The 25141-nt window shown below is 43.5% G+C and overlaps 1 protein-coding gene and 1 long non-coding RNA gene across 3 annotated transcripts in view; both read right to left on the reverse strand.

Annotated features, from left to right (window-relative positions):
* Positions 1–11224, reverse strand: part of GAB2 (GRB2 associated binding protein 2) — a 202209-nt gene extending 190985 nt beyond the window's left edge. For both annotated transcript variants that reach the window (XR_013404218.1, XM_015115335.3), the window contains exon 1: positions 11034–11224. Coding sequence is in view for 1 of the 2 variants with exons in the window: in XM_015115335.3 (XP_014970821.1) it covers positions 11034–11111 (78 nt within the window). In the remaining variant the exon portion in view is untranslated. The remainder of the gene's footprint in view (positions 1–11033) is intronic.
* Positions 11225–12974: 1750 nt separating this feature from the next.
* On the reverse strand, positions 12975–22872 carry LOC106993404 (uncharacterized). The gene is made up of 4 exons (XR_013404220.1): positions 22587–22872; positions 20638–20764; positions 18679–18745; positions 12975–13665 (listed from the first exon to the last, which is right to left on the reverse strand). It is a non-coding gene; the product is annotated as an uncharacterized LOC106993404 (long non-coding RNA).
* Positions 22873–25141: the final 2269 nt, after the last annotated feature.

Genomic DNA, 25141 nt, shown 5'->3' on the forward strand with positions numbered 1-25141 from the left:
GAGAAAAAAAATCATTGAACACATCCAGAGAAAAAGACGGGAGCAGGTCGTGGTGGCTCACTCCTGTAATCCTAGTACTTTGGGAGGCTGAGGTGGGTGCATCACCTGAAGTCAGGAGTTCAAGACCAGCCTGGCCAACATAGTGAAACCCTGTCTGTACTAAAAATACAGTAAGTTAGCTGGGTGTGGTGGCGAGCGCCTATAATCCCAGCCACCAGGGAGGCTGAGGCAGGAGAATTGCTTGAACCTGGGAGGCAGACATTGCAGTGAGCCCAGATCGTGCCATTGCACTCCAGCCTGGGCAACAAGACCGAAACTCTGTCAAGAAAGACAGAAAGAAAGCAAGATAGAAAGAAAGAAAGACAGAAAGAAAGAAAGACAAGAAGACAGGAAGACAGAAAGACAGAAAAGACAGAAAGAAATGGCATTTTACCTCCTGACAGAAAGCAATTGGAATGACCATGGATTTTTCATTAGAAACTATGCAGGCCAGAAGGAAAGAATGCAATATTTTACAGGTGCTCAAAGAAAAGAAGTGTCGGCCGGGCGCGGTGGCTCAAGCCTGTAATCCCAGCACTTTGGGAGGCCGAGGCGGGCGGATCACAAGGTCAGGAGATCGAGACCACAGTGAAACCCCGTCTCTACTAAAAATACAAAAAATTAGCCGGGCGCGGTGGCGGGCGCCTGTAGTCCCAGCTACTCAGGAGGCTGAGGCAGGAGAATGGCGGGAACCCGGGAGGCGGAGCTTGCAGTGAGCCGAGATCGCGCCACTGCACTCCAGCCTGGGCAACAGCGTGAGACTCCGTCTCAAAAAAAAAAAAAAAAAAAAAAAGAAAAGAAGTGTCAACTCAGTAATTCAATATCCAGTGAAAACATCAGAATGAAGGTGAAAATGAGACCTTTTCAGATGAAGGAAACAAAGATAATTTATCACTGGCAGGTCTACCCTAAAGAATGGCTAAAGGAAGTTCTCTAAACAGAAAGGAAATGAAAAAAAGAGGAACCTGAAAACATCAGCAAAGAAAGTACACAGTAAACAAAAATGTAATAAAATAGTCTTTCCTTCTCCTTTTGAATTTTCCAAATTAGGTTTAATGATTGAAGCAAAAATTATAGCACTGTCTGATACAGAAAAAATATTTAAGACAATCATACATGGAAGACGGCAAAAGCACATAAAGGGAGGTAAGGTTTCTACACTTAAACTTGTAAAATGATGATACAGACTTCATTTAGATTATAAGAAGACACCAACTGATTGTTGTATGTACAGTATAATACCTAGAGCAACCACTAAAAAAGCTGTATAGAGAGAGACACTCAAAAACACTATATAAATTAAAATAGAATTCTAAAAAATATTCAACAAACTCACAGGAAGGCAAGAAGAATACAAACAAAAACAGAACACAAAAAATAAAATGGCAGAACTAAGCTCTAACATATTAGAAATTACATTAAATGTAAATTTAAATATGCCAATTAAGACATAAATCGGCAGAGTGGATTAAAAACATGCACCATGATATGGTTTGGGTATGCGTCCCTGCCCAAATCTGATGTCAAACTGTAATCCCCAAATATTGGAGGTGAGGCCTGATGGGAAATGATTGGATTATGGAGGTGGATTTCCCCTTTGGTGCTGTTCTTGTGATAGTGAATTATTGTGATATCTGGTTATTTAAAAGTGTGTAGCACCTCTCCCCTCACTCTCTTCCTCCTGCTCCAGCCATGTAAGATGTGCTTACTTCTCCTTCACCTCCCACCATGATTGTAAGTTTCCTGAGGCCTCCCCAGCCATGCTTCCTACACAGCTTGTGGAACTGTGAGCCAATTAAACCTCTTTTCTTGATAAATTACCCAGTCTCAGGTAGTTCTTTACAGCAGTGCAGGAACGGATTAATACACCCCAACAATATGCCACCTATAAGAAATCACTTCAAATACAATGATATGGGTAGGTTGAAAGTAAATGGATGGAAAAAGATGTATCATGTGAATATCAATAAAAGGAAAGCAGGAATAATTGTATTATCAGATATAGGCTATAATAATAGACAACAAGTAGACAGAGCGAAAAAAATTACCAGAGACTCTAAAATATGTGAAACACTGCTGGGTACAGTGGCTCAAGCCTGTAATCCCAGCACTTTGGGAGGCTGAGGCAGGCGGATCACCTGAGGTCGGGAGTTCGAGACCAGCCTGACTAACATGTAGAAACTCTGTCTCTATTAAAAATACAAAATTAGCCGGGTGTGGTGGCACATGCCTGTAATCCCAACTACTTGGGAGGCTGAAGCAGGAGAATTGCTTGCACCCAGGAGGCAGAGGTTGCGGAGAGCCAAGATCGTGCTATTGCACTCCAGCGTGGGCAACAACAGCAGAACTCCATCTCCAAAAAATAAAAAATAAAAAAATAAAATATGTGAAATAAAAACTGACAGAACTGAAATGGGAAATGGAAATATTCACAATTATAGTTGGAAACTTCAACCCCTATCTCTCAACAATCGACAGAAGAACTGGATAGAAAAATCAGCAAGGATATAGAATTAAATGTATTACTATCAAATATCTAATTGACATTTATAAAATACTTTACCCAATAATCGCAGAATAAACATTCTTTTCAAAGTACCCATGGAACCTAAAGCAAGATAGACCACATTTTCAGCCATAAACAAACCTTAACAAGTTAAAAATAATTGAAATCAAACAGAACTTACTCTACTTCCACAATGAACTCCAACTAAAAGTCAGAAACAGAAAAATAATGGGAAAATCTCCAAACATTTGGAAACCAAACAATGTACTTGTAAATAATTCACGGTCAAAGAGGAAAGTCTCAAGTAAAAAAAAAAACAAAAAAAAAAAACACTGAGCAAATAAAAATTGAAAATGCAACTTAACAATATTCGTGGGACACAGCTAAAGCAGTGCTGAGGGGGAAATTTATAGCACTAAATGAATACATTAAGAGGAAAAGTCTCAAATGAATAATTTAAACTCCTATATAAAAAACATCAGAGGCCGGGTACAGTGGCTCATGCCCGTAATTGCAGCACTTTGGGAGGCCAAAGTGGGCAGATCACTTAAGGTCAGGGGTTTGAGACCAGCCTGGCCAATATGGTGAAACCCTGTCTCTACTAAAAATATAAAAATCAGCTGGGCATTGTGGCACATGCCTGCAATCCCGGCTGCTCGGGAGGCTGAGGCAGGATAATTGCTTGAACCTGGGAGGTGGAGGTTGCAGTGAGCTGAGATCGTGCCATTGCACTCCAGCCCGGGTGACAGAGTGACATCCTGACTCAAAAAACAAACAAAAAATAATAATGAAGCAATGTTGGTATGCAGGAATGAGAGTTAAAAAAATAAATAAAGCAGTAGACCCACTACAGACCCTGCAGACACTGAAAGCATAATACAGGATACTATAACTCCACTCACATGTATATGACAAATTAGACAAAACGGACCAATTTCTTGAAAAACATAAACTTCTATAATTCACTCAATATGAAGTAGATAATTTGAATAACCCTGTATCTATTAAGGAAATTACATTAAAAATGTAAAAAATTCCTAACAAAGACATTTCCAGATCCAGATGGTTTAATCTGGAGAATTCTACCAAAGGTTTAAAGAATTATACCAGTTCTACACCATCTCTTCCAGAAGGCTAGACATGGTGGTTCACACCTATAATCCCAGCACTTTGGGAAGCCAAGGCGGGAGGACTGCTTAAGCTCAGGAGTTTGAGACCAGCCTGGGCAACATAGGAAGACCCTGTCTCTACAAATAATAAAAAAAATTAGCCAGGTACGGTGGTAGGCAGCTGTCGTCCCAATTACTTGGGAGGCTGAGACAGTAGGATCCCCTGAGCCCAGGAATTTGAGGCTGCAGTGAGCCATGACTGTGCTACTGTCGCCAGCCCAGGTGACACAGCAAGACTCTGTCAGGGTGGGGAGTGGGGGGTTGGGGGCGGGCGGGGAGAAGAAAAGAAAAAAAGAAATCAAGGAAGACAATGTAAATAAATGTAAAATAAATTCATGGACTAGAAGATTTAATATAGTAAAGCTGTAATTTCTTTCTAAATTGGTACACAGGCTTAATGCACTTCCTATCAAAACCTCAGTAAGACTTTTTTTTTTGCATAAACAAGATTATTCTAAAATTTGTATTGAAAGGTAAAGAAAATAGAATAGCTAAAACACTTTGAAAAATAAGAATAAAGTAGAGGAATCAGGCTACCAGATTTCAAGACTTACAATATAGCTATAGTTGGCAAGATTATGTGGTACTTGCAGAGGGATAGACACATGGAAAAATGGACCAAGAGAGACCAGAAACAGACCCACACAAATATGTACAACTGAAAAGACGAAAAAGGGAAGAAGAATGGCTTTGTCAACAACAATGACAACAATAAAAGAACCTCAATCTAAGTCTCACATCTTACATGAAAATTAACTCACAGTGGGATCATGGACTTAAAGGAAAAACAAAACCTTTAAAATGTGTAGGAAAAAAGAAAACCAAGGCCGGGCGCGGTGGCTCAAGCCTGTAATCCCAGCACTTTGGGAGGCCGAGGCGGGCGGATCACAAGGTCAGGAGATCGAGACCACAGTGAAACCCCGTCTCTACTAAAAATACAAAAAATTAGCCGGGCGCGGTGGCGGGCGCCTGTAGTCCCAGCTACTCAGGAGGCTGAGGCAGGAGAATGGCGGGAACCCGGGAGGCGGAGCTTGCAGTGAGCCGAGATCGCACCACTGCACTCCAGCCTGGGCAACAGCGTGAGACTCCGTCTCAAAAAAAAAAAAAAAAAAAAAAAAAAGGAAAAAAGAAAACCAGGAAAGTCAGGCACAGTGGCTCACGCCTGTTACGCCAGCACTTTGGGAGGCCAAGGCAGGCGGATCACGAGGTCAAGAGATTGAGACCATCCTGGTCAACATCCTGAAACCCTGTCTCTACTAAAAATACAAAAATGAGCTGGTCATGGTGGTGCACGCCTGTAATCCCAGCTACTCAGGAGGCTGAGGCAGGAGAATCACTTGAACCTGGGAAGCGGAGGTTGCAGTGAGCCAACATTGTGCCACTGCACTCCAGCCTGGCGATAAAGCGAGAATCCAACTCAAAAAAGAAATAACAACAAAAAAGAGAATCACTTGAACCTGGGGAGCCAAGATCATGCCATTGCACTCCAGCCTGGGCAACAAGAGCAAAACTCTGTCTCAAAAAAAAAAAAAAAAAAAAACCTATATAGAAAATACTGAAAATACTTGAAGACATTTGACCAAAGAGGATATACAGATGGCAAATAATCATATGAAAAGATGTTCAGCATCATTAACCACAAGGGAAATGTAAATGAGAACTAATGGGTGAATGGTTAAATAAACAGACTGTGGTACATCCATACCATGAAACACTACCTAGCAATAAAAAACAGTAACTGTTGATACATGAAATGAGGATGAATCTCCAGAGAATTATGCTGAATAAAAAAAAGTTCAAAATCTTAAGTACTGCATGAATCCATTTAAATAACACATACGAAACATCGGAGAACAGATTAGTGGTTGTCATAGATTAAGGATGTGGTAGAGGTGGGATGGTAGTGAATATGATTATAGAAGGGCAACATACAAACTACTATCGTAACGGAAGTGTACTGTATCTTGACTGTATCATTGTCAATATACTGATTGTGATATTGGAGTATAGTTTTGAAAGATGTTGCCATTAAGGAAAACTGGATAATGGTTGCATAAATCTTTACTATTTCTTACAACTAGATGTGCATATAGAATTACCTCAAAATGAAATGTTTAATTTTTTTTAAAAGCCCAGGCTTCAGGACAAAGCTAGATGACTTTGGGCAAGTCGCTTCCATTATTATACACTAAATTACTACATTAAAAGATCAATGGTCTAAGTATAGTGCCTGGTACAAAGTAAGTGCTCAACAGATGGCTACTAAAATAATTAATCCTAAAAGTCATGGCAGTGGGGATGAAGAAGCGTATAAACAAAAGATATTTAGATGATACCACTAACAGGTTTTGGTGACAGATTAGATGTGGGATAGTGGGTGACAGGGAGTCAAAGATGATTCCCAAGTTTCTCATTTGAACAAGTGGGTGCTTAGTGGCACTGTTTACTGAGCAGATGTGGAGTCAAGAGATGAACAAAGAAGAGTTTAGTTTTGGAAGTGGTTTGTGTTGACTGGGAAACATTCAAATAGAGATGCCCAGTTAACACTTGGATATGTAAGTCTGAAGTTCAGAACACAACTCTGAGATGGAAATTTAACTTGATGACCACCATGCAAATGATAACTGAAGCCAGTAGAATGGACAAGGTTGCCAAAGGGCAGAAATCACAAAGCCATTATAACTATAAAGGAGCTTCAACCGTTTTTTTGTTTTGTTTTGTTTTTTTGTTTTTGAGACGGAGTCTAGCTCTGTCACCCAGGCTGGAGTGCAGTGGCGCAATCTCTGTTCACCGCAAGCTCCGCCTCCCAGGTTCATGCCATTCACCTGCCTCGGCCTCCCAAGTAGCTGGGACTACAGGTACCTGATACCATGACCGGCTAATTTTTTGTATTTTTTTTTTTTTTTTAGTAGAGACGGGGTTTCACCGTGTTAGCCAGGATGGTCTCGATCTCCTAACCTCGTGATCTGCCCGCCTCAGCCTCTCAGCACACCTGGCCAGGAGCTTCAACCTTTAAGGACTGGATAAAGGGGTCAGTCTAGCAAAGGAGATACAGAGTAGCCAGAAAAGGAGAAAAAACAGGCATTTATAGTGTCAGCCAAGACAAGAGGAAGGTGTTTTAAAAAAGAGTGGTCAACTATGACCAAGCAGTGAAGAGATTAATTAAAATGAGGAGTAAAAAATCATCCTCTGAATTTAGTGACCTGGGTATCGCTGCTGCCTTTGTGAGAATAGCTCTGGTAAATAACAAAGTAGGTTTCCACTGCAGCAGACTGAGAAGAAGGTGGGAGAAAGGAAGACTGCATAAACCACCAACAAGTTTACCCTGAAGAAAAGGAGAGAGTACAGAGAGGGAAAGAAATTGAAGATGTGTTACAGGATAAGAATTATTTGAGTAGGGAGGAGAAGATATGATTCAAAGTATAAGTAGCAAGATTAGCTCAGATAGAAGACGCACTTCATCCACTCTAAGGAAACCACAAAGGAACTACGCAGGCTGGGCGTGGTGGCTCATGTCTAATCCCAGCACTTCAGGAGGCTGAGGTGGGCGGATCACCGGAGGTCAGGAGTTCAAGACTAGCCTGACCAACGTGGTCAAGCCTCATCTCTACTAAAAATACAAAATTAGCCAGGCGTGGTGGCGCATGCCTATAATCCCAGCTACTTGGGAGGCTGAGGCAGGAGAACCGCTTAAACCCAGGAGGCAGAGGTTGCAGTGAGCCCAGACTGTGCCGTTGCACTCCAGCCTAGGCAACAAGAGCGAACCTCTGTCAAAAAAAAAAAAAGAAAGAAACAAGAAGGAAAGGAACTAGGCAGATATAGGTAAATTTGAAAGTGTGGCCATTCATGGTACGTACAGATAACTACTCCCTCATCATTTCAATTTTCTTTGTGAAGGAGAAGGCAAAGCCATTGCTAAGACTGAAAGGCTGGATTAATGTTCTTTCTTTTTATTTACTGAATTTTTATTCCAAGCACCTGAAGTACCTAGGACATAGATTTAATAAGTATATTTAATAAATACAATGGAAATAAACAATTACTGTTACCTTAATGCAGTTGTTCATTAAAATTTGTGCACAACTTTCAAGTTAGCCACTAGGGGGCAGTCTGCCAATTTTATTCCCTAAATCTTTTAACCCAGTGAAATTGAAAACTACAATGCAGTGTAGGTCATATTAATAAAATGTTTTTCCTCAAGAAAATTCTGTTTAAGATTTATATACATGTACGTGTATATGCATTTGCATGCACACGCATACACACACAAATACACTGAGGCACGATGGGAGGGTTGTTACTCCTGCCAACCTCCCACTGCAACCGTATCACGATGCCCCAGGGGCAATAGTCAGCATTTTCCAAAGTCATTTTTTGTAATTTCTCCAGGGCACTCAGCAAATAGCAGATAGATCTTTTATACTTATAATTAACTAGAAAAGGCTGATGAAAAAATCCCTGAAAACTAATTGCTCAAACATTTGCCTTTGCTTCTTCTAAGATGTTTCCCCCCTCTGCACCTCCTTGTCTTTCTGAATTAAATAAGTTTTTTGTTTTTCTTTGAAATGGAGTCTCATTCTCTCACCCAGGCTGGAGTGCAGTGGTGCAATCTCGGCTTGCTGCAACCTCAGCCTCCCAGGCTCACCCAATTCTCATGTCTCAGCCTCCTGAGTAACTGGGACTACAGGTGCCCTCCACAACGCCCAGCTAATTTTTGTATTTATGGTAGAGACGGGGTTTTGGCCAGGCTGGTCTCGAATTTCTGACCTCCAGTGATCTGCCGGCCTCAGCCTCCCAAAGTGCTGGGATTACAGGCATAAACCACTGCGCCCAGCCTTCGAATTAAATCAGTTTTTTAAAAAATCGTTTTAAATAGTTATAACCTAGTTCATCAACTACTTTTTCCCCTTATCTCATATGCTTGTGGCATTCTTATAAAGAGGATTTCTCAGTACAATATAACATGACTATGATGTATACCAGAAGCAGCAGCTACTTTGGGGTAAATATACAGCCATTAGGCTGGGAAATACTTTCCAAGTTTGGTTCTGATGAACTCGGGCCTCTACTGAAATAAGCAAACTAGCAGAGTTTTAACTTACAACAGGATGCAAAAATTCTTAATACCCCCAAAAACAGTAGACGTAAAAGAATACTGTTCCCCGGAAGCTTAAGGTTACACAGATCAGCAGTTTCAACTGGGGGGAAACTGAACTTTCGAAAGGGCAGAGGCTTCCAGTCATGTAAGTGAACACATCACATCCTGGCCTAAGAAAAGCTGTTACTGAAAGCTGTTAAGGTCTGACACCTGATGGGCTGAAGGTGCATCGAAGATGGGAAAGAGAGGCTAAGGCCATCACACGATTCTAGATTCGTTCAAATGAGTGAAAAAGGTGCTTGACCCAAATGCCTCCAAACCTGGTTTTTTTGAACTAAAGTTGTTTGGGAACAAAAACACCCAAGAAATGGGTCATAAAGAGAGTCTGGGTGAGCGTTCAAGGAGCGGTAAGTCAAATGGAGATACAATGTCATACTGTTTGCAAATTGTTTCAAAAACAAGTTTCAAGGTTTAGTGTAGTGTTCAAATTTGAAAACTAAGGGTCACTTTTTCTTTTTTTTTTTACTGTGGACACTCTATTCCACTAGCTTGTATGGAAATCTATTTGTAAAGATAATTTTTGGAAGCTCTTTGGGACAAAGTTTTAAAAATATTTATTAAATTGTTAATAGTAAATCACTGCTCCTTAATCCTAATTAAAGTATTCAACCTTCCTAACGAACTGATACAAGCCTGAAGAGGAAAAAAGTGTATTTCTTAATAATTATACTTTGGCTACATAGACACTCCTAAAAATGAGCTTTCAAACTGAGATGAACAATTCACTGCTTCATCCCTCCTATAAATCCACGTCCACTTTCAAAAGTCATGTGCTAAATCAGAATTTTTTTTTTCCTAGCAAACATCTACGTAAGAGCCTGATTTCATTGACACACACACTTGCACTCCGCAACAACAACACTTCCTTTGAAAAACAGAATGTCACTTCCTCAGTCCAGAGGCCAGAAGTCCCTTGATTCTGATCTGGGGAGCCAAGACAGGAAATTCTGGTAGGCTTCTGCTTCTCCCCCCATGGACAGCCACTGGTGCAGCTGACAGAGGGCAGGGTCTATTCCGAGCTCCCTTGATGCACTGCAGCTGGAGGCAACGGCTCCCTTCCAGGCTGTGGGAGTGATCCCGGAGTCCGGCACCACAGCCCGTTAAACAAGGGCATTTCATGGGAAAAGGAGAGGGAGCAGATGAGAGACCTTGAAACCTTCCAGCCACCTTACCCCCACTTCCAAACTCCCGCGACTACCCTAGGACCATTTCGGCAAAATCTCAGTAACTGGCACCATCTTGTACTTTGACCTCACCAGGCAAGGCATCCTCTGGGGAGAGGGGTTAAAAAAAAAAAAAAAAAAAAAAAGCCAGAACTCCACGGCTCAGCGCCACGCCGTTCCACCTCCCCCAAACTGCCAGTTCCCCACCTAGAGGGAAGAGGCTGTTCCAGCGATGTCAGTAAACACTGTGGGTTGGCAACACCTGGGCGCCGAGAGCCTCGATCTCTCCCGACCCCAGACAACCGGGAGCTGCCAGGTCCCAAACCCGGGCCAGCCACGGGGACCAAACTGCAGTGTCACACCGGGGTCGGGGGAGGCGCCTGTGAGAGACGAACGGAATAAAGGGAGAGAAGGGGGACAAACAAATGAGTCACTTAATACAAGGGCTGCACATGCCGCTGACGCTGCCGGTGATGCAGCCGCGGACGGAGTGAGGCCGGCGGCCGGGAGGGGCGGGCGGAGAAAGGGAAGGAGAGGGCGTGAGGCGCTCGCCCTTTGTGGGGCCGTCCGCGCGGGCCCACAGCCTACGCCCCCCTTTCCCGCCCTCTCCCGGACCTGTGAGCTGAAGCTGCTAGGGGCCGCCGCGGAGCCCCAGCCCCGAGAGTCAACTCTCTCGGTCTCCAGAAGCCATCAATACAAACTTCGACACTATATTTAGTTTACGGGCAGACCGCCTGGGGAGGCGCCGACGCCGCGCCCGCCTGGCGGAGCAGGAGCCGCAGCCTCAACCTGCCGCCCGCCCCGCCCCGCCCCTCGGCGGCGCACCTGTGACAGGTGTGCAGGTACCCCACACGACCCTGGCCGCTCCTCGCCCCCGGCCCCCGCGGCTCCGGGCCCGAGCTCCCCAGCCTGCCGCCCCTCCGGGAGCCCCCCGCCCCTCCGCAGGCCCCGGAGCGCCCCCCGCCCGCCCGCCCCTCGGCGGCCGCGCCCGCACTCACATAGCGCCTCAACTTCTTCTCGGGAGGCGATTTCCTCAGCCAGCCGGTGCACACCACGTCGCCGCCGCCGCCGCTCATGCTGCCGGCCTGGAGCCCGCCGCTGGGTCGCGCGGACTAGGGCGCGGGCTCGGGCAGCTGGGGCAGCGGCCGGCGGTGCGCAGCTCGCGGGAGGCCAGGGGCGGGGCGGGCGGCCCGGCGGGGACTAGGCGGCGCGGCGCGCGCCCGGCGGCCTCGCGCGCGCCCGCTCCCCCGCCCCGAGCGCGCGCAATCCGCACTCTCCGCCGGGCCGCCGCGGGGGCAGTTGCAGCGGGAAGGCCGGCGCGCTCGCCACGCCCGCTCCCGCCGCGCCCCCGAGGCCGCCGCGCACGCGGACGCGGGGCTGGGGATCCGCCAGGACACAGAAAGCCACCGCCGCCGGCGAGCCCCGGAATCTCGCTTTCTCCTGAGGCCTCAAGCTGCGGGCGCGGAGGCCGGGGAGGCGGCCGCGCCCCTGGCGCTGGCGGGCGTGCGGAGAAGGGACTGCGCGCCCTCCGTCGTCGATCGATTTTTCACCGAGCGTCGACGGGGAAGGGATCCGAGGGTTGCTCGCGTTTCCGATCCATTCTGCGGGTCAGGTTCCTGCTGAAAGGAGGGACCCCTTCCCAGTAAGAAGTTCCTTAACTCTGGCGCCCCTCGGCGGGAGGAGGAGACGGACCTACTACGCGCCGGAGCCTTTGCACTCTTGGCTTACAGGATTGTCTTCAGTATTGTTCCCATTTTATGGACTGCCTAAGGGCAAGGGCTTGTACAAAGCCTAGCCAAGTTTCCAATTCAGGTGTGTGGGGGAGGAGGGGTCCCAGTCATCCCCTATTCAAAATGAGGGCATTGCCTTAATGGGATCAACCTGGGAGCCTCTCATTGCCTGGAAACAAAGTCCAGCTGAGTCCCTCCTACATTGCCTCTAGGAAAACAGTTTAGTATAGAAAACTCGCATGATTTGTAGAATGGAAGAAGCAAACCTAGTAAATATATTTCATAGTGAATTGGAAGGCAAGGTCAAGTGTAGAAGAACAAGAAATTGGGGTCCAAATTCCCCAACGTCCCCGCTCATTGACAGTGTCTCTCCAAGCAGCACTAAAAGGCAGGTCCTCCCTAACTTCTCTGATAAGTGGATAGTATCCTGTTTATTCAATGGGGAACCGTGCTGTGTGGACAGATGAATTGGAGAAGCAGCATCTTGCACTGCCCCACACAACCTTAGACTAAAGCTGTTTTGTTCATTTCTGTCTCTGTGCAGCTGAGATGTTTCAAGCAGTTGGACATCATTTGGTCCAACAGATCTTGATTGGGTTGGGGGAAGTTCACCCTCCTCAGTTTGGAAAAGCGAATCCGCTATCACGTACTTAGCTCTTCTAGATACCCTAGGAGTTTTAGCAGTCAGTCTCCTGGATCTAACATTTCACTGACTTTCTTCAATATCCACTGTGCTGCTGGATGGGAAGTAAAGCCAGAACTGTTAGGCTGGGACCACAGCTCCCTTAACCTTCCAATTTGGGGATCCTTAAGTCACATATGAAGGGCCACCACCAGAATGATGGCCATTTTAACTTCTGGCTTTAAGTACCTTAAATCCCTGTAAGACATACAATACTTAACGTCTGCCAAATCAATCAGGAGGCGGTGACTCCCCACCAAAATAAACCCATCCTGACTTCATTCACATCTGAGTCATGGTGCCAAGTCCCAGGGATTGCAGAGTCGAAGAAATCTGCATGGTTTGGCTGCAGCTGAGGTTTGTGATGCAAGTCAGGCAGACGTATGCCCTATCTTCCCCCAGAAGAGTAGTCTTTTACATATCCTTTGATAGTTATATGATTCAATACACAGACTGGAAGGCTGTTTAGCAAGAGTTAGTTGGGGTTAGGTAATATTCTGCCAGAAATTCTTTAAGGTCTTATTTTGTTTGTTTAGGAAAAGATGGTGTTATTTACAATTTCATGTAGAAATGGAAAAGTTTGATGTTTCTTGTTTGGCCAATGGCAGGAGGGACCTTGAAATGTGAATACAATAGTCACCACGTATCAGCTTTGGGAAGGGTTCTCTGAACATCTTTCCCCAAAGGTTAAAGGCGGGCTAGAGTGCAGTGGCGTGATCTTGGCTCACTGCCAGCTCTGCTTCTCGGGTTCAAGCCATTCTCCTGCCTCAACCTCCCTAGGACTATAGGCGCCCGCCACCACGCCCAGCTAATGTTTTGTATTTTTTTTTTTTTTTTTTTAGTAGAGATGGGGTTTCACCATGTTAGCCAGGATGGTCTCGATCTCCTGACTTCGTGATCCGCCCGCCTCAGCCTCCGAAAGTTCTGGGATTACAGGCGTGAGCCACCGCGCCCGGCCGAAAGGGGCTTTTTCTCTGTGCTCTTCAGCTGGACTCCCATCCTGCGTTCCTCTTGCTGCCAGTGCCTATCTTGGACTGCATAGGAAGCAAGACTGCTGCTGAAGTCCCTGGCTGCACCCTGGAGTGGCTCAGTCTTTTGAGCCTGAGAGGCGTGCCAGGCCTGGAAACAGCCCTTGGACAGAAGGTTCCTGTGTGGGCCTTTACTAAGTCCTCTCCACTCCCTGCTGTGTGTGTCTGCTTAAATGCTCCCTGGTTTTTGCTGGGAAAAAAATGGAAAACAAATCATTTGAATGATTTACATGAAGATAGGCGCCATCTATCGGAACCAGTTGGGGTGACAATCCCCCCACCCCCAAGCCCTGAGCGGACATGCATCACTAGCCCATAATTTAGGCAATTTTGTTTAAAGACCACTGGTATTTCCTGGGGGAGTTAATGGCCGGCTCCAAGAGTGCTTTGGGTCATTAATCTTATATTCTCATTAAATTCTCAGGAAATGACTATCTTATGAGGAGGGAGCACTGCAGAGATTAGAGAAATGCACACTGGGAGAGCATGGGTACCACTTTGGTCCCCGCTCCTAGCTACTCTCACTCCCCACAAAGCCTGGGGTTCTAAAGGGTGCACTGTGGCTTTGAGTGTTGTCAGCAACGTCCATCACTGCATCTGTGCGTGTCTGGGAGTTGAGGGTTTGTGGCCAGTGGCAGGTGCGTGGCTGGTGGAATGCTCCCAGAAACGGGTTGAAGGGCTGGAAGGAGAGCTGTCCTCAACTGCACACCAAGCTGGTGTGATTAATACCACCCACGCCAGGCCTGACGTCAGTGATTGGACTGGGGGTGGGGATGGATGTTTGTGTGCTAGCCCTTCTGCTTTTTCTCCCCTTCAATTTAGTTGACAGGTTAATTTCAGAACTGAGTGCTGCTTACCAAGGTCAGTGTGACCAGCTGAGCCACCTCAGCTGGTGTCTTTCAGGACACTCATCTCTCAGGCATATTAAGGTGTGTGCTTCTTTAACCCCTAGTTACTTGAGGCCCACATGGTTCCCTGTGTCAAATTACTCTAACTTACTCAAGTCAACTCTGGGCATCTGGTTGAGGATGAGATCTAGAAGTGGGATTGGGGTGGGGTTAAAGACCTAATTGGGTTTCCTCCCTGTCTGTGGCTAATAGTCTGAGAGTTACTTGACACTATACCCAGTGGGAGACATTTTGAAAATAAACTTTTGGCCAGGTGTAGTGGCTCACGCCTGCAATCCCAACACTTTGGGACACTGAGGCCAGTGAATCACTTGAGGTCAGGAGTTTGAGACCACCCTGGCCAACATAGTGAAACCCCAGCTCTATTAAAAATACAAAAATTAGCGGAGTGTGGTGGCACACACCTGTAATCCCAGCTGCTTGGAAGGCTGAGGCAGAATTGCTGGAACCTGGGAGATGGAGGTTGCAATGAGCTGAGATTGCACCATTGCACCCCAGCCTGGGTGACAAGAGTGAGACTCCATCTCAAAAAAAAAAAAAAAGAAAAGAAAAGAAAAAAAAAACTTTCTTAGAGAAAAGTTTAAGCAATCCCATTTTCCCAATTTCTCCTTTGAAAATAACCAGAATCAGTGGTAATGGCTCTGTGGCAGTTCGGCTCCCAGGACTTTGCTGCTGACACTGGTAAATCAGTCGTCATAATCTACTAAGAACAAAGACTGTCAAGATCCTTGAGAAAGTGCTGTAGTCTTCCAAACCACACTCTGCGTGCTGGCTCCTTTTATTTGCTCTGCAGAGAGAACTCCTACCTTGAATTCGATCTTGAACATACATCAAGACCTCTTTCCCTAAAACTGACTGTACCCATTCCCCAGCAAAGTTGTTCACTCTTTTCTTGATATCCACACTGCACCTATATAAACTGGATTATCACACTGTACTGCAAGTATTTCCTTGTCAAGGAACTGTGAGTTCCTTGAAGACATGAATGTGTTTTTCTCACTTATTTTTTATTATTATTATTTTAGAGAAAATGTCTTGCTATGTTGCCCAGGGTGGTCTCGAACTCCTGGGCTCAAGTGATCTTCCTGCCTTGGTGTCCCAAAGTGCTGGGATTACAGGCATGAGCTACCACATCTGGCCCTTCCTCATTTTTGTATTCCCAGAGCTTCCCAGCATGGTACCAGCATAGAATAGATACTCATTAAATGTTCATTGTGAGAACGAAGGAAACAACCCTTAAAGGATGACAGGTGGGGGCTGTAGACCATTGGAATATCTAGAGCTCTCTGATCCAGAGAATAGTATTTGTGAAGGTACCTGTAAGCAGCTGGAGTAGTTTTTTTTAATAAAAATTGTCAGGTAACATCGTATGTATTTATTGTGTACAACATGATGTTTTGAAATATAAATACAAATACATAAAATACTCGGTGTGATAGTTAAATCTAGCTAACTAACAAATGTATTACCTAATATAGTTATCATTTTTGTGGTAAGAACACTTAACATCCACTTTCTTTACATTGTGTTTAAACCCACAGGGACGGCCTAGCTGGAAGAACATAGTAGGTTGAGGTAATCCTGTGCAGTTCCACTTTTAAAAATGGTTGTAACTTGCCATAAAAAGGAACGAGATCATGTCCTTTGCAGGGACATGGATGGAGCTGGAAGGCATTATCCTCATCAAACTAACACAGGAACAGAAAACCAAACACTGCATGTTCTCACTTGTAAGTGGGAGCTGAACAATGAGAACACAAGGACACAGGGACAGAAACACACACTGGGACCTGTGTGGGGTGGTTGGGGGGGGGGGTTGGGAGAGGGAGGGAGAGCATTAGGAAAAATAGCTAATGCTTGCTGAGCTTCATACCTCGATCATGGGTTGATAGGTACAGCACACCACTATAGCACACATTTACGTATATAACAAACCTGCACATCCTGCACATGTACCCTGGAACTTAAAAATACATTTTTTTAAAAATGAAAAATTCCAGAAACATGTAAGAAAATAAGATTCCCCGAATTCTTAAAAAAAAAAAAAAAAAAAAAAAAAAAAAAAAAAAAGATGGCTGTAACTCTTGGATAGTTTCAAAAAACAATGACTCCTTTAACCTTTTAACTGCTACCCCCAGATTCCAGAGAGCCAACTTTGTCAACCCTTGGTTTCCAAACTCTGACACTGTTGTACACTCTTTAGACGTCCTCCTTTGTGGGATTACAGAATTAAATCTCTTTGTGGTTACTCTGTTATCTGGCTTCACTGTGACAATCCTGCAGGGGCTTAGCACTCAACCCCTTGTACCAGATGCAACACTAGTGAAACTGGAGAAAACCATGTCCCCTGAATTCAAAGTGACTTTATTCAACAGATGACCAGAAATGTCATTTCCTTCTGCACCTGATGAATTGCATAGTAACTGTGCAGGCTTGCTAGTCTTTGTTTTGTTGGAGACCTAGAGGCCTCAGGATTTCATCTCATCTAACTATGTAATTCCACCAGAATTACTCAAGATGACTGTCCGACAATACAGCCAGTGATGTGCTGGCAAATATTTTTAAATTGGCTCCCTGGTGGTGTTGGTGGGTGCCTTGATTTACAGTATATACCAACTGTTGTGGCATAAATACTCTGCCAGCCATGGCCAGTTTTAAGCTATCAAGTGAATGTCCTCGCATACAGAGTTAAGAGATACACAGTAATACACCATTATTTAGTATTTCCAACATAAAGACACAATAGACATAAATAATACCAAGAACATGATAGTAAAATGTAAAGTAATTAGCCAAGTGATGGGTTTGGGGTAGTTACTACCTTTCTTTTAAATATAACTTATTTAATTGTAAGTTTATATAACTTAATTTTTTAATTAAGATATTCACATATCACAAAAATCACCATGTTAAAGTTTATAATTCATGGTTTCTAATATATTCATCAACTTTGACAACCATCACAGCTATCTAATTCCAGAACATTTTCATTACCCCAAAAGAAACACCATATCCGTTAGCATTAACTCCCCATTCCTCTAATCCCATCCTCTGGCAACCGCTAACCTACTTTTCATCTCTACGGATTTGCCAATTCTAGACATTTCAAATAACCATATTCATACAATATGTGACCTCGTGTGTCTAACTTCTTTGGCTTTGTATAATGTTTTCAAGGTTCATCCATGTTGAAGCACTTAACAGTTCTTTATACGCCGCATTTTATCCATTCATCAACTGATGAACATTATCGTTGTTTCCGCTTTTTGGCTATTATGAATAATGCTGTTGCGATCATTCCTGTACAAGTTTTTATGTGGACATATGTTTTCAATCTAGGTATCTATCTAGGAGTGAAAATGCTGAGTCATATGGTGACACTGTTTAACTTTTTAAGGAACTGCTGAATTTTTTCCACAGTGGCTACACCATTTTACATTCCCATCAGCAATGTATGTGGGTTCCAATCTGTCCACATCTTTTCCAATGCTTATTTCCCATTTTTTTATTACAACTTAATTTTAACGATATTATATTTTAAGAACCGTCTTGCAAAATTCTTCACAATTGAACAGTCTACTCTCCTGGGTTGACACCACTGCATACAGCCACCAAAGAAAATCCCACCACCTTCTCACTAGTCAGTTCCACTTCTTTTTGCTGGCAAGAGCAATACTCAACAGATTTGAATTTCCTCCCTCTTACATCCTTCCTATAGAAAACTGAAACAAAAGATCTCAGGTTCCCTTCTCTTTGGTAATTGAGATGACTTTTGACTGCGGGAGAATCACAAGATTTTCAGCTCCCACCAAGCACCCCAGCAGAACAGGGTTTGTTTCCCTCCTACATTTGTGTTGAGAAACAAAATTAAACCCAAAATGTATCTTAGTGACACCCAGATGTATCTTCCGGAGGAGCTCTCAAGCAGTTGCTTCAACAGGGCAAACAGCTGTGGTCTGTTTCAACATAATTTGATGTAATCAGGGTTAATTCTGATGATGTAGTAACTCTGAAGACTGTTTTTTAACTGGATTATTGTTGGGTCAACAATCATGTGGCATTACATTTAGTGACTGAAACAAAAGCCAGAATTAAAACAGCTTCCCCTCAGCCCCCACCCACCCCTTCTAAATGACAGCCTCACTGGGAATAGAAGTTATGAGGCACATTTAACACAATTAACCAAAAAAGGAAAGTAGATGCAGTCAAATTACCTGCAAGCATCTCCAAGGTCCAGTGTCAACCAAGAGTAAGAGCTGGAAACCAAAAAAGGAAAGTAGATGCAGTCCAATTACCTGCAAGCATCTCCAAGGTCCAGTGTCAACCAAGAGTAAGAGCTGGAAACTGTTGTTTTTTCTTTTCCTAGAACAGTTAGAAAATATGTTGGCAGCAATCAGTATAACTTAGTATTTTCATAACATTCTAGGAAAAAGCCCCAAGATTTTCCTCTGAAACTTTCCTGAACCAGATAATGATTTTAGCAGTTCACAGTTCCTCTGTATTTTCCACGCATGTTTTCAAAATGATTATTTTAAGTGAACACTAAATTCACGGTATGGCATACCAGGGCTGAAAGAGTGTGGTATACAAAGCACTGAACACATCTAGCACTATTTCTGAAGAGCGAGATCTTTATCTTATTTTCATAGATTTGACCATCATTGTTTATGGTCAGTCCACTTGCAGGGCCTGGGCTGCTCTACATGCACACATACTTATTTAGTCTCTTTCAGTTTTTAGTTTTGGCTAGTCGGAAACACAGCTAAAGCCCATGACAAGGGCCATTCTTAATACAGTTCTGGAAAGCAGAATCTTCAAAAATAGATGGTTTGGGAAACTGCCAAATGTGTTGGTTCTTCAAAATCTTTTAAATCCAACTGTGTAGTTCCAAAAAAGGTCTGACATGTCCAATCCCCTCTGTAAATAAGCCTCCATTTATTTGCTTTCTGTTTTTGTGACTTAGACTATTAAGAAATTTGAAAAGCAAAGAAGCCACTTACCCTCCTACTGCATCTTACTTTATCAGGAATTCCCCATCTAAGTAATTCCTGATTGACATATATTCTGGGATATGTAGATGTGATTATAAGGTAATGAGACTTCAAAAGTAATGAGAATTCCTTCTGTAAGTCACACAGTATATTAATTTGACTTCTTTTAGTTGTCAAAGCAGATACCCATTTCAAACTCACTCAAGATCAAATAGAGATGATAAGAAAGTGAGTTATCTCCCATGGAACCCATGGAAAAGTTGAATAATCTGGCCTCAGAAAGAGTAGCAGCCAGGGAATAAACATGGCAAAAACCAGGCATCCATTTTGTATGTCTCCCTCATCTCTGAACATTGTGCCTTCATTTCTTTCTCTTTGAAGACTGCTTTCTCTGTCTCTCTGGGTACATGGTTACCCACCGGCTCCTAAGTTTATATGTTCCTGGCTCAAGCAACCAGTCCAGACTCTCTAGTGTCCTCAACCCCAATTTCTCAAGAGAAAATGAAACTGGTCTATTTGCGAACAGGTGTCCACTCCTAGACCAATCAGCAAAGGAAGCTCTGGCCCCCAGGATGTCTGCTAGGGACCCACTGGCCAGGACAGGGGTAGGGGAATTGTCAGAAAAAGGACAGGTTTAATAACTAAGTAGACACCTTGGAAGATGTTTAATAGACACAAAAACCAATCTTGTTTCTTAGTATCCCTTTAAATTAGGAATATACTTAGAAAAGCATATGTTTCTTTCTATTCAAATACAAAATATATTTCTATTCAAATACATGTTACTAGGGAATGGTTATTTGTGTATATGTTAGTCAAATATCAGTAGGGATTTTCTTGAGAACCTACTGCTTCAAGTTCAGCATAGGAATACCAAGATAAGACTAGGTTCTTCAGAATTTCAGGGTCTTTCTGGGGAGAGAAATAGGCAGATATCTCCAGTAGTATTTGGGCAATGTTGTAAGAGGTATGTTCAAAGGACCGTGGGAGCACTGAGAATTATGAACCAACTGTATGGGGACTGAAACTGTATGAGATTAGGTTTAATTTTGGGTACCCCATAGATAGGCACAGAACAGACGTTAACATTTGTTAAATTAGATGACAAATAATAGCTACCTTCAATTTGGAGGCAGTAAAATTGTCTAGATTAAGAGAGCAAGGTGGGGAAAACCACTAACTGAAAATCTGAGCAACTAAGTTCGTTTGGGACTAGTTTCTGAATTTCTTCTCAATTTAATACATTCATTCAACAATACTTACTGAGCATTTGCTATGCACAGGCACAGGGCTAGGTGCTGGCGATATGATGAACAGCATAGAGATGTTCTTCAGAAGTCTAAGTCACTGTATTCCAGAAGCAATGCCAGGAGGATGCCCTAGAAGTCACCTTCAGTAACAGACAGATAACTAAACTCATTATTACTTTTGATTCCTGCCTTTTGGTCCTGTGTTCAGGAAACAGCTCCAGGCAGATTTGTACTGAAAGGGATAGTTTAAAAATTCATAAGCTATTTCAGACACATAAATACCCCCCCGCCCTGTTTTTGGTCACCTTTATGATTCATTTGGCAGTTTTTCAATGAGTGCCCAGTATGTGTCAGACACTCTCCAAGGCACTGCAGATACAAAAATGAATGCATTCTTATCCCTGCTGTCGTGGAGCTCACATTCTGGCAGAGACGAATGGCAGCATAAGACAACCAGTATTTGCATAAAGTGCTGAAGGAGCATAACGAAAGGAGAAAGTCTGGAAGCCATTGTCCAACCCTTGGTTTCCTGAAAAATAATTTCAACACTAACACGTGAAAATGCGGAAATTCTAGCTGCATTTTGGAGTGTCACCACTCTTGAAATAAAGCCTCATAGGTTCAGACAATGTGATCAGAGCTGTTAATGTTTTGATTCTGGGTGACTAAGAAGTGACAGGTGTATAGCCTGAGAAAGCCACCCAAGTCCATTTACAGGCATGTGGAGACAAGCAATGTTGAGTCAGGGTGCAGGGTAACCCCAGCTCTATCAGCAAGACAGATACCTGAGCAGAGGACTTTTAAACTTTTCTGTCGAGGGCTACTAACCCATCAGAAGAAAATCAATCAGGAACTAAGTGATAGTGAAACTTGACACCAAAATTTCCATATCGGATTAAAAAAAAAGATTGTTGATCAACAAACAGCCCACTCCTACTTTTTGAGAAACATTAACCAGCACAAGTTTGTACTTAGTAAACTAGATGTAAGTTGTTGTTTTCAATACAATTGACATATCTGGCTGGGGGATGGGGTGGAGAAAGGAAGGGGAAGCACCTGGATGTTGATACAGTACTAGGCATAGAAAGAACCAGAGTGGGAGATTAACACTTGCATAGAAAGAAGCAAACATAGGAGAAGTGCTGGGGAGAAATGGAGTGAGGAAAAGAGATAAAAGTTGAGAGGTGTGGTAGTTTCTGGTGGGAGTAGGATAATGTGAATTTTTAATATGCTCCCCAGTGATTCATTTACACAGTAAACTTTGACAAGACTGTACAGAATGGGAGCCCCTGAGATGAGGGAGTATGTCCTATTTGTCTCAGCACCCATAGAATCTAGCACGGGGCTTGGGAGAGTGAGAGCTCAATAAAAGTTTATTGAACTAAACTGAGTACACCTAATATACCTAAGAGGCTTTAAAGAAAAAGTCACTCAATTCCACTGCCCTGTAATTCATTTTTTTCCATATTCTAGTCTATGTACACAGCTTTTACACTGTTGTAATTGCAAATTCACCATGTTAAATTGTATTTTTTCAATACATTTTCTTTTGATTTTTAATAGCTGTAAAACATTCCACCTAACATGAGTAAGTATCTTTGTTCATATAGATTTTGAATTTTGAAGAGGTTTTCCTTAGGAGACCTTACATTTGTGCAGTGCTTGTCAGTTTATGAAACCCTTTCACACAATCTTCATCGCTTTCACAACACTCTATAAGATAAGCATTATCCTCATTTTGCAGATGGGTATACAGACTCAGAGATTAATTAACTTGCTCAAGCTTCTACAGCTAGCGGGTGGAATGTCAGATTAAACCAAGGTCTTTTCACTATGCATCTAATGCCCTTTCCAAGGCACCAAATAATCTGACCCAACAGTTTCCTGATGCAAAAACCTGTAATTTAAAATGTGGCAGACAGAAATTACATTTAAAGAGATTACTGGCCAGCTATATCCTACCTGTACAGGAATCAGCTCCTGCTCTTGGGGTATGGCAAAGAAAATGCCTATATTAGTTGACATCTTCTGTGACAGAACTTACTGTTCTTCAGTAATGCCTCATGACGCTGTCTGTATATGATCCAAGCCCATTTCTGCAATCCTCACATGAAGAGAGTTGGGACTGTCCCTGAACACTGACACTGTAATTAAAGTTCTTCAGCAACTACCACAGGCTGTAAGGCAGATAGGAAGGAGGCAGTGGAGACTTGAAAGTTCTTCTACTATTAAGATTGGTGTCACACACAGGATACTTGGGTAGCAGCTGCGTGAACAGGGGAGGGAAGTTTTTATCTACCAATAGAAAGGCCCATTATAAGGACACATGGCCTGATGAACAACACAGAGGGGTGCAGCACTTCAGGGAAGGATAGACAGTCCACCCGAGCAGCTAGAGTTTCTGTACTGGAAAACAAGAGTTGTGTTTCTATTTTATTCCATTTGCATGATACAGAGAGACAGGTTTCCTTATTCTCAGGTAGAAGTTTCTAACAAGCAGAGCTCTCTGAGGAGAGAAAAACTTTTTGGCTGGGTGTAGTGGCTCAAACCTGTAATCCCAGCACTTTGGGAGGCCAAGGCAAGCGGACTACTTGAGCCCATGAGTTTAAGACCAGCCTGGGCAACAAAGTGAGACCCTGTCTCTATAAAAAGTTAGCAGGTGCGGTGGTGCATACCTGTGATCCCAGCTACCTGGGAGGCTGAGGACTGCTTGAGCCCAGGAGGTCGAGGGTGCATTGAGCCATCACTGCACTTAAGCCTGAGGGACAAAGCAAGACCCTGTCTCCAAAAAATAAGGCTAGGCATAGTGGCTCATGCCTGTAATCCCTGCCCTTTCAGAGGCCAAAGTGGGAGGATTGCTTGAGCCCAGTTCAAGACCAGTCTGGGCAACATGGCAAAACCCTGTCTCTACAAAAAGTACAAAAATTAGCTGGGTGTGGTGGCTTGTGCCTGTGGTCCCAGCTACATGGGAGGCTGAGGCAGGAGGATCACTTGAGCCTGGGAGGCTGAGGCTGCGGTGAGCTGTGATCACGCCATTGCACTCTAGCCTGGGCAAGAGACTGAGACCCTGTCTCAAAAAAAATTAAAAAAACAAAAAACCAAATAAAATATCTCTATTGAGTTCCTACTCAGTGAAGCTACAGTAGGTAAATTACTAGGAATCAGGAGAAATACAGAGGGGAATAGTTCATATATCATAGACAGGGGAAGGATTATCTTCTTTAAGGAGAGATTTTCAAAACTAGGTTCCTAGGAAAATGGCAAACCAGCAATTCTTGTTGAGCTAGTGTGTAGAGAAAGTTATGAGTCAAAGAATCACAGTTGTAGATGGCTCAGGTTCGGCAACATACAGTTGCACCTGTGTACGTGGGCACTAGTTGCAGAAAAAAAACCTTTGTTACACGAGCCCATCAAGTTTCTATTTTCAGATTATTACCTTGAAAAATCAAAGGTCTGTGCCTTCGAGGAAGATATTAATAATTCCTATCAAAGTTTCTTTCATCTATCTTTCTATCCACAATTCTAGGATGATCCTGAAAGGAAGGTGGCAAATGTGAGTATAAACTGATTAAAAATTTGAGGCACAATAAGCTTAAGTACATTGCTGGGTCTAGGATCCTTTATCCCTTTTCAGTGTTTCTCTTTACTCGAATGTATTTGAGATCAAGTATCATCTTCCTTCATTCTCCTGTTCCTTCTCCCTGGATGGAACAAGGTCAAGGTGTGTATTTTGCGACAAATTCAGTAAACTCTGGGGCTTAAGACGCAAGATTCTTTGGTTATTAGAAGGTTTTGTTTTTTGGTTTCTCTAGAAGCTGAGGGCAGTGAATTTTATTTGTAGTCTTTCTCTCAGTATTAGGAACTTTTTTTGTTTGTTTTTGAGATAGAGTCTTGCTCTGTCACCCAGGCTGGAGTGCAGTGGTGCGATCTCGGCTCACCCCAAGCTCCGCCTCCTGGGTTCATGTCATTCTCCTGCCTCAGCCTCCTGAGTAGCTGGGACTCCAGGCGCCCACCACCACGCCTGGCTAATTTTTTTTTTGTATTTTTTGTAGAAACGGGGTTTCACCGTGTTAGCCAGGATGGTCTTGATCTCCTGATCCGCCCGCCTCAGCCTCCCAAAAGGAACTTTGCATTTTTATAACAAACCAAATAAATTTCATGCCCAGTAAGATACAAAGGAACAAGGTCCACAATGTATTGTCTTGATAACTAAGAAGATACATGAAACATGTTTATGAACTGTAAAGCAATGCCCAAATAATAGTCATGTTATTAGTAACAATTATGAACAGTAAAGGTATAGCAGAAAATTTCTGAAGTCATGAGTTATGTTAATTCAATGACCAGTTGCCTGAATGACAGTTTAAAAACCACCTAAACTCCCAGTGGCTTCTTTTTTTTTTTTTTTTTTTGAGACGGAGTCTCGCTCTGTTGCCCAGGCTGGAGTGCAGTGGCGCGATCTCGGCTCACTGCAAGCTCCGCCTCCCGGGTTCACGCCATTCTCCTGCCTCAGCCTC

This window comes from Macaca mulatta, chromosome 14 (genome assembly GCF_049350105.2).
Source record: "Macaca mulatta isolate MMU2019108-1 chromosome 14, T2T-MMU8v2.0, whole genome shotgun sequence".
In the NCBI taxonomy this organism is placed as follows: domain Eukaryota; kingdom Metazoa; phylum Chordata; class Mammalia; order Primates; family Cercopithecidae; genus Macaca; species Macaca mulatta.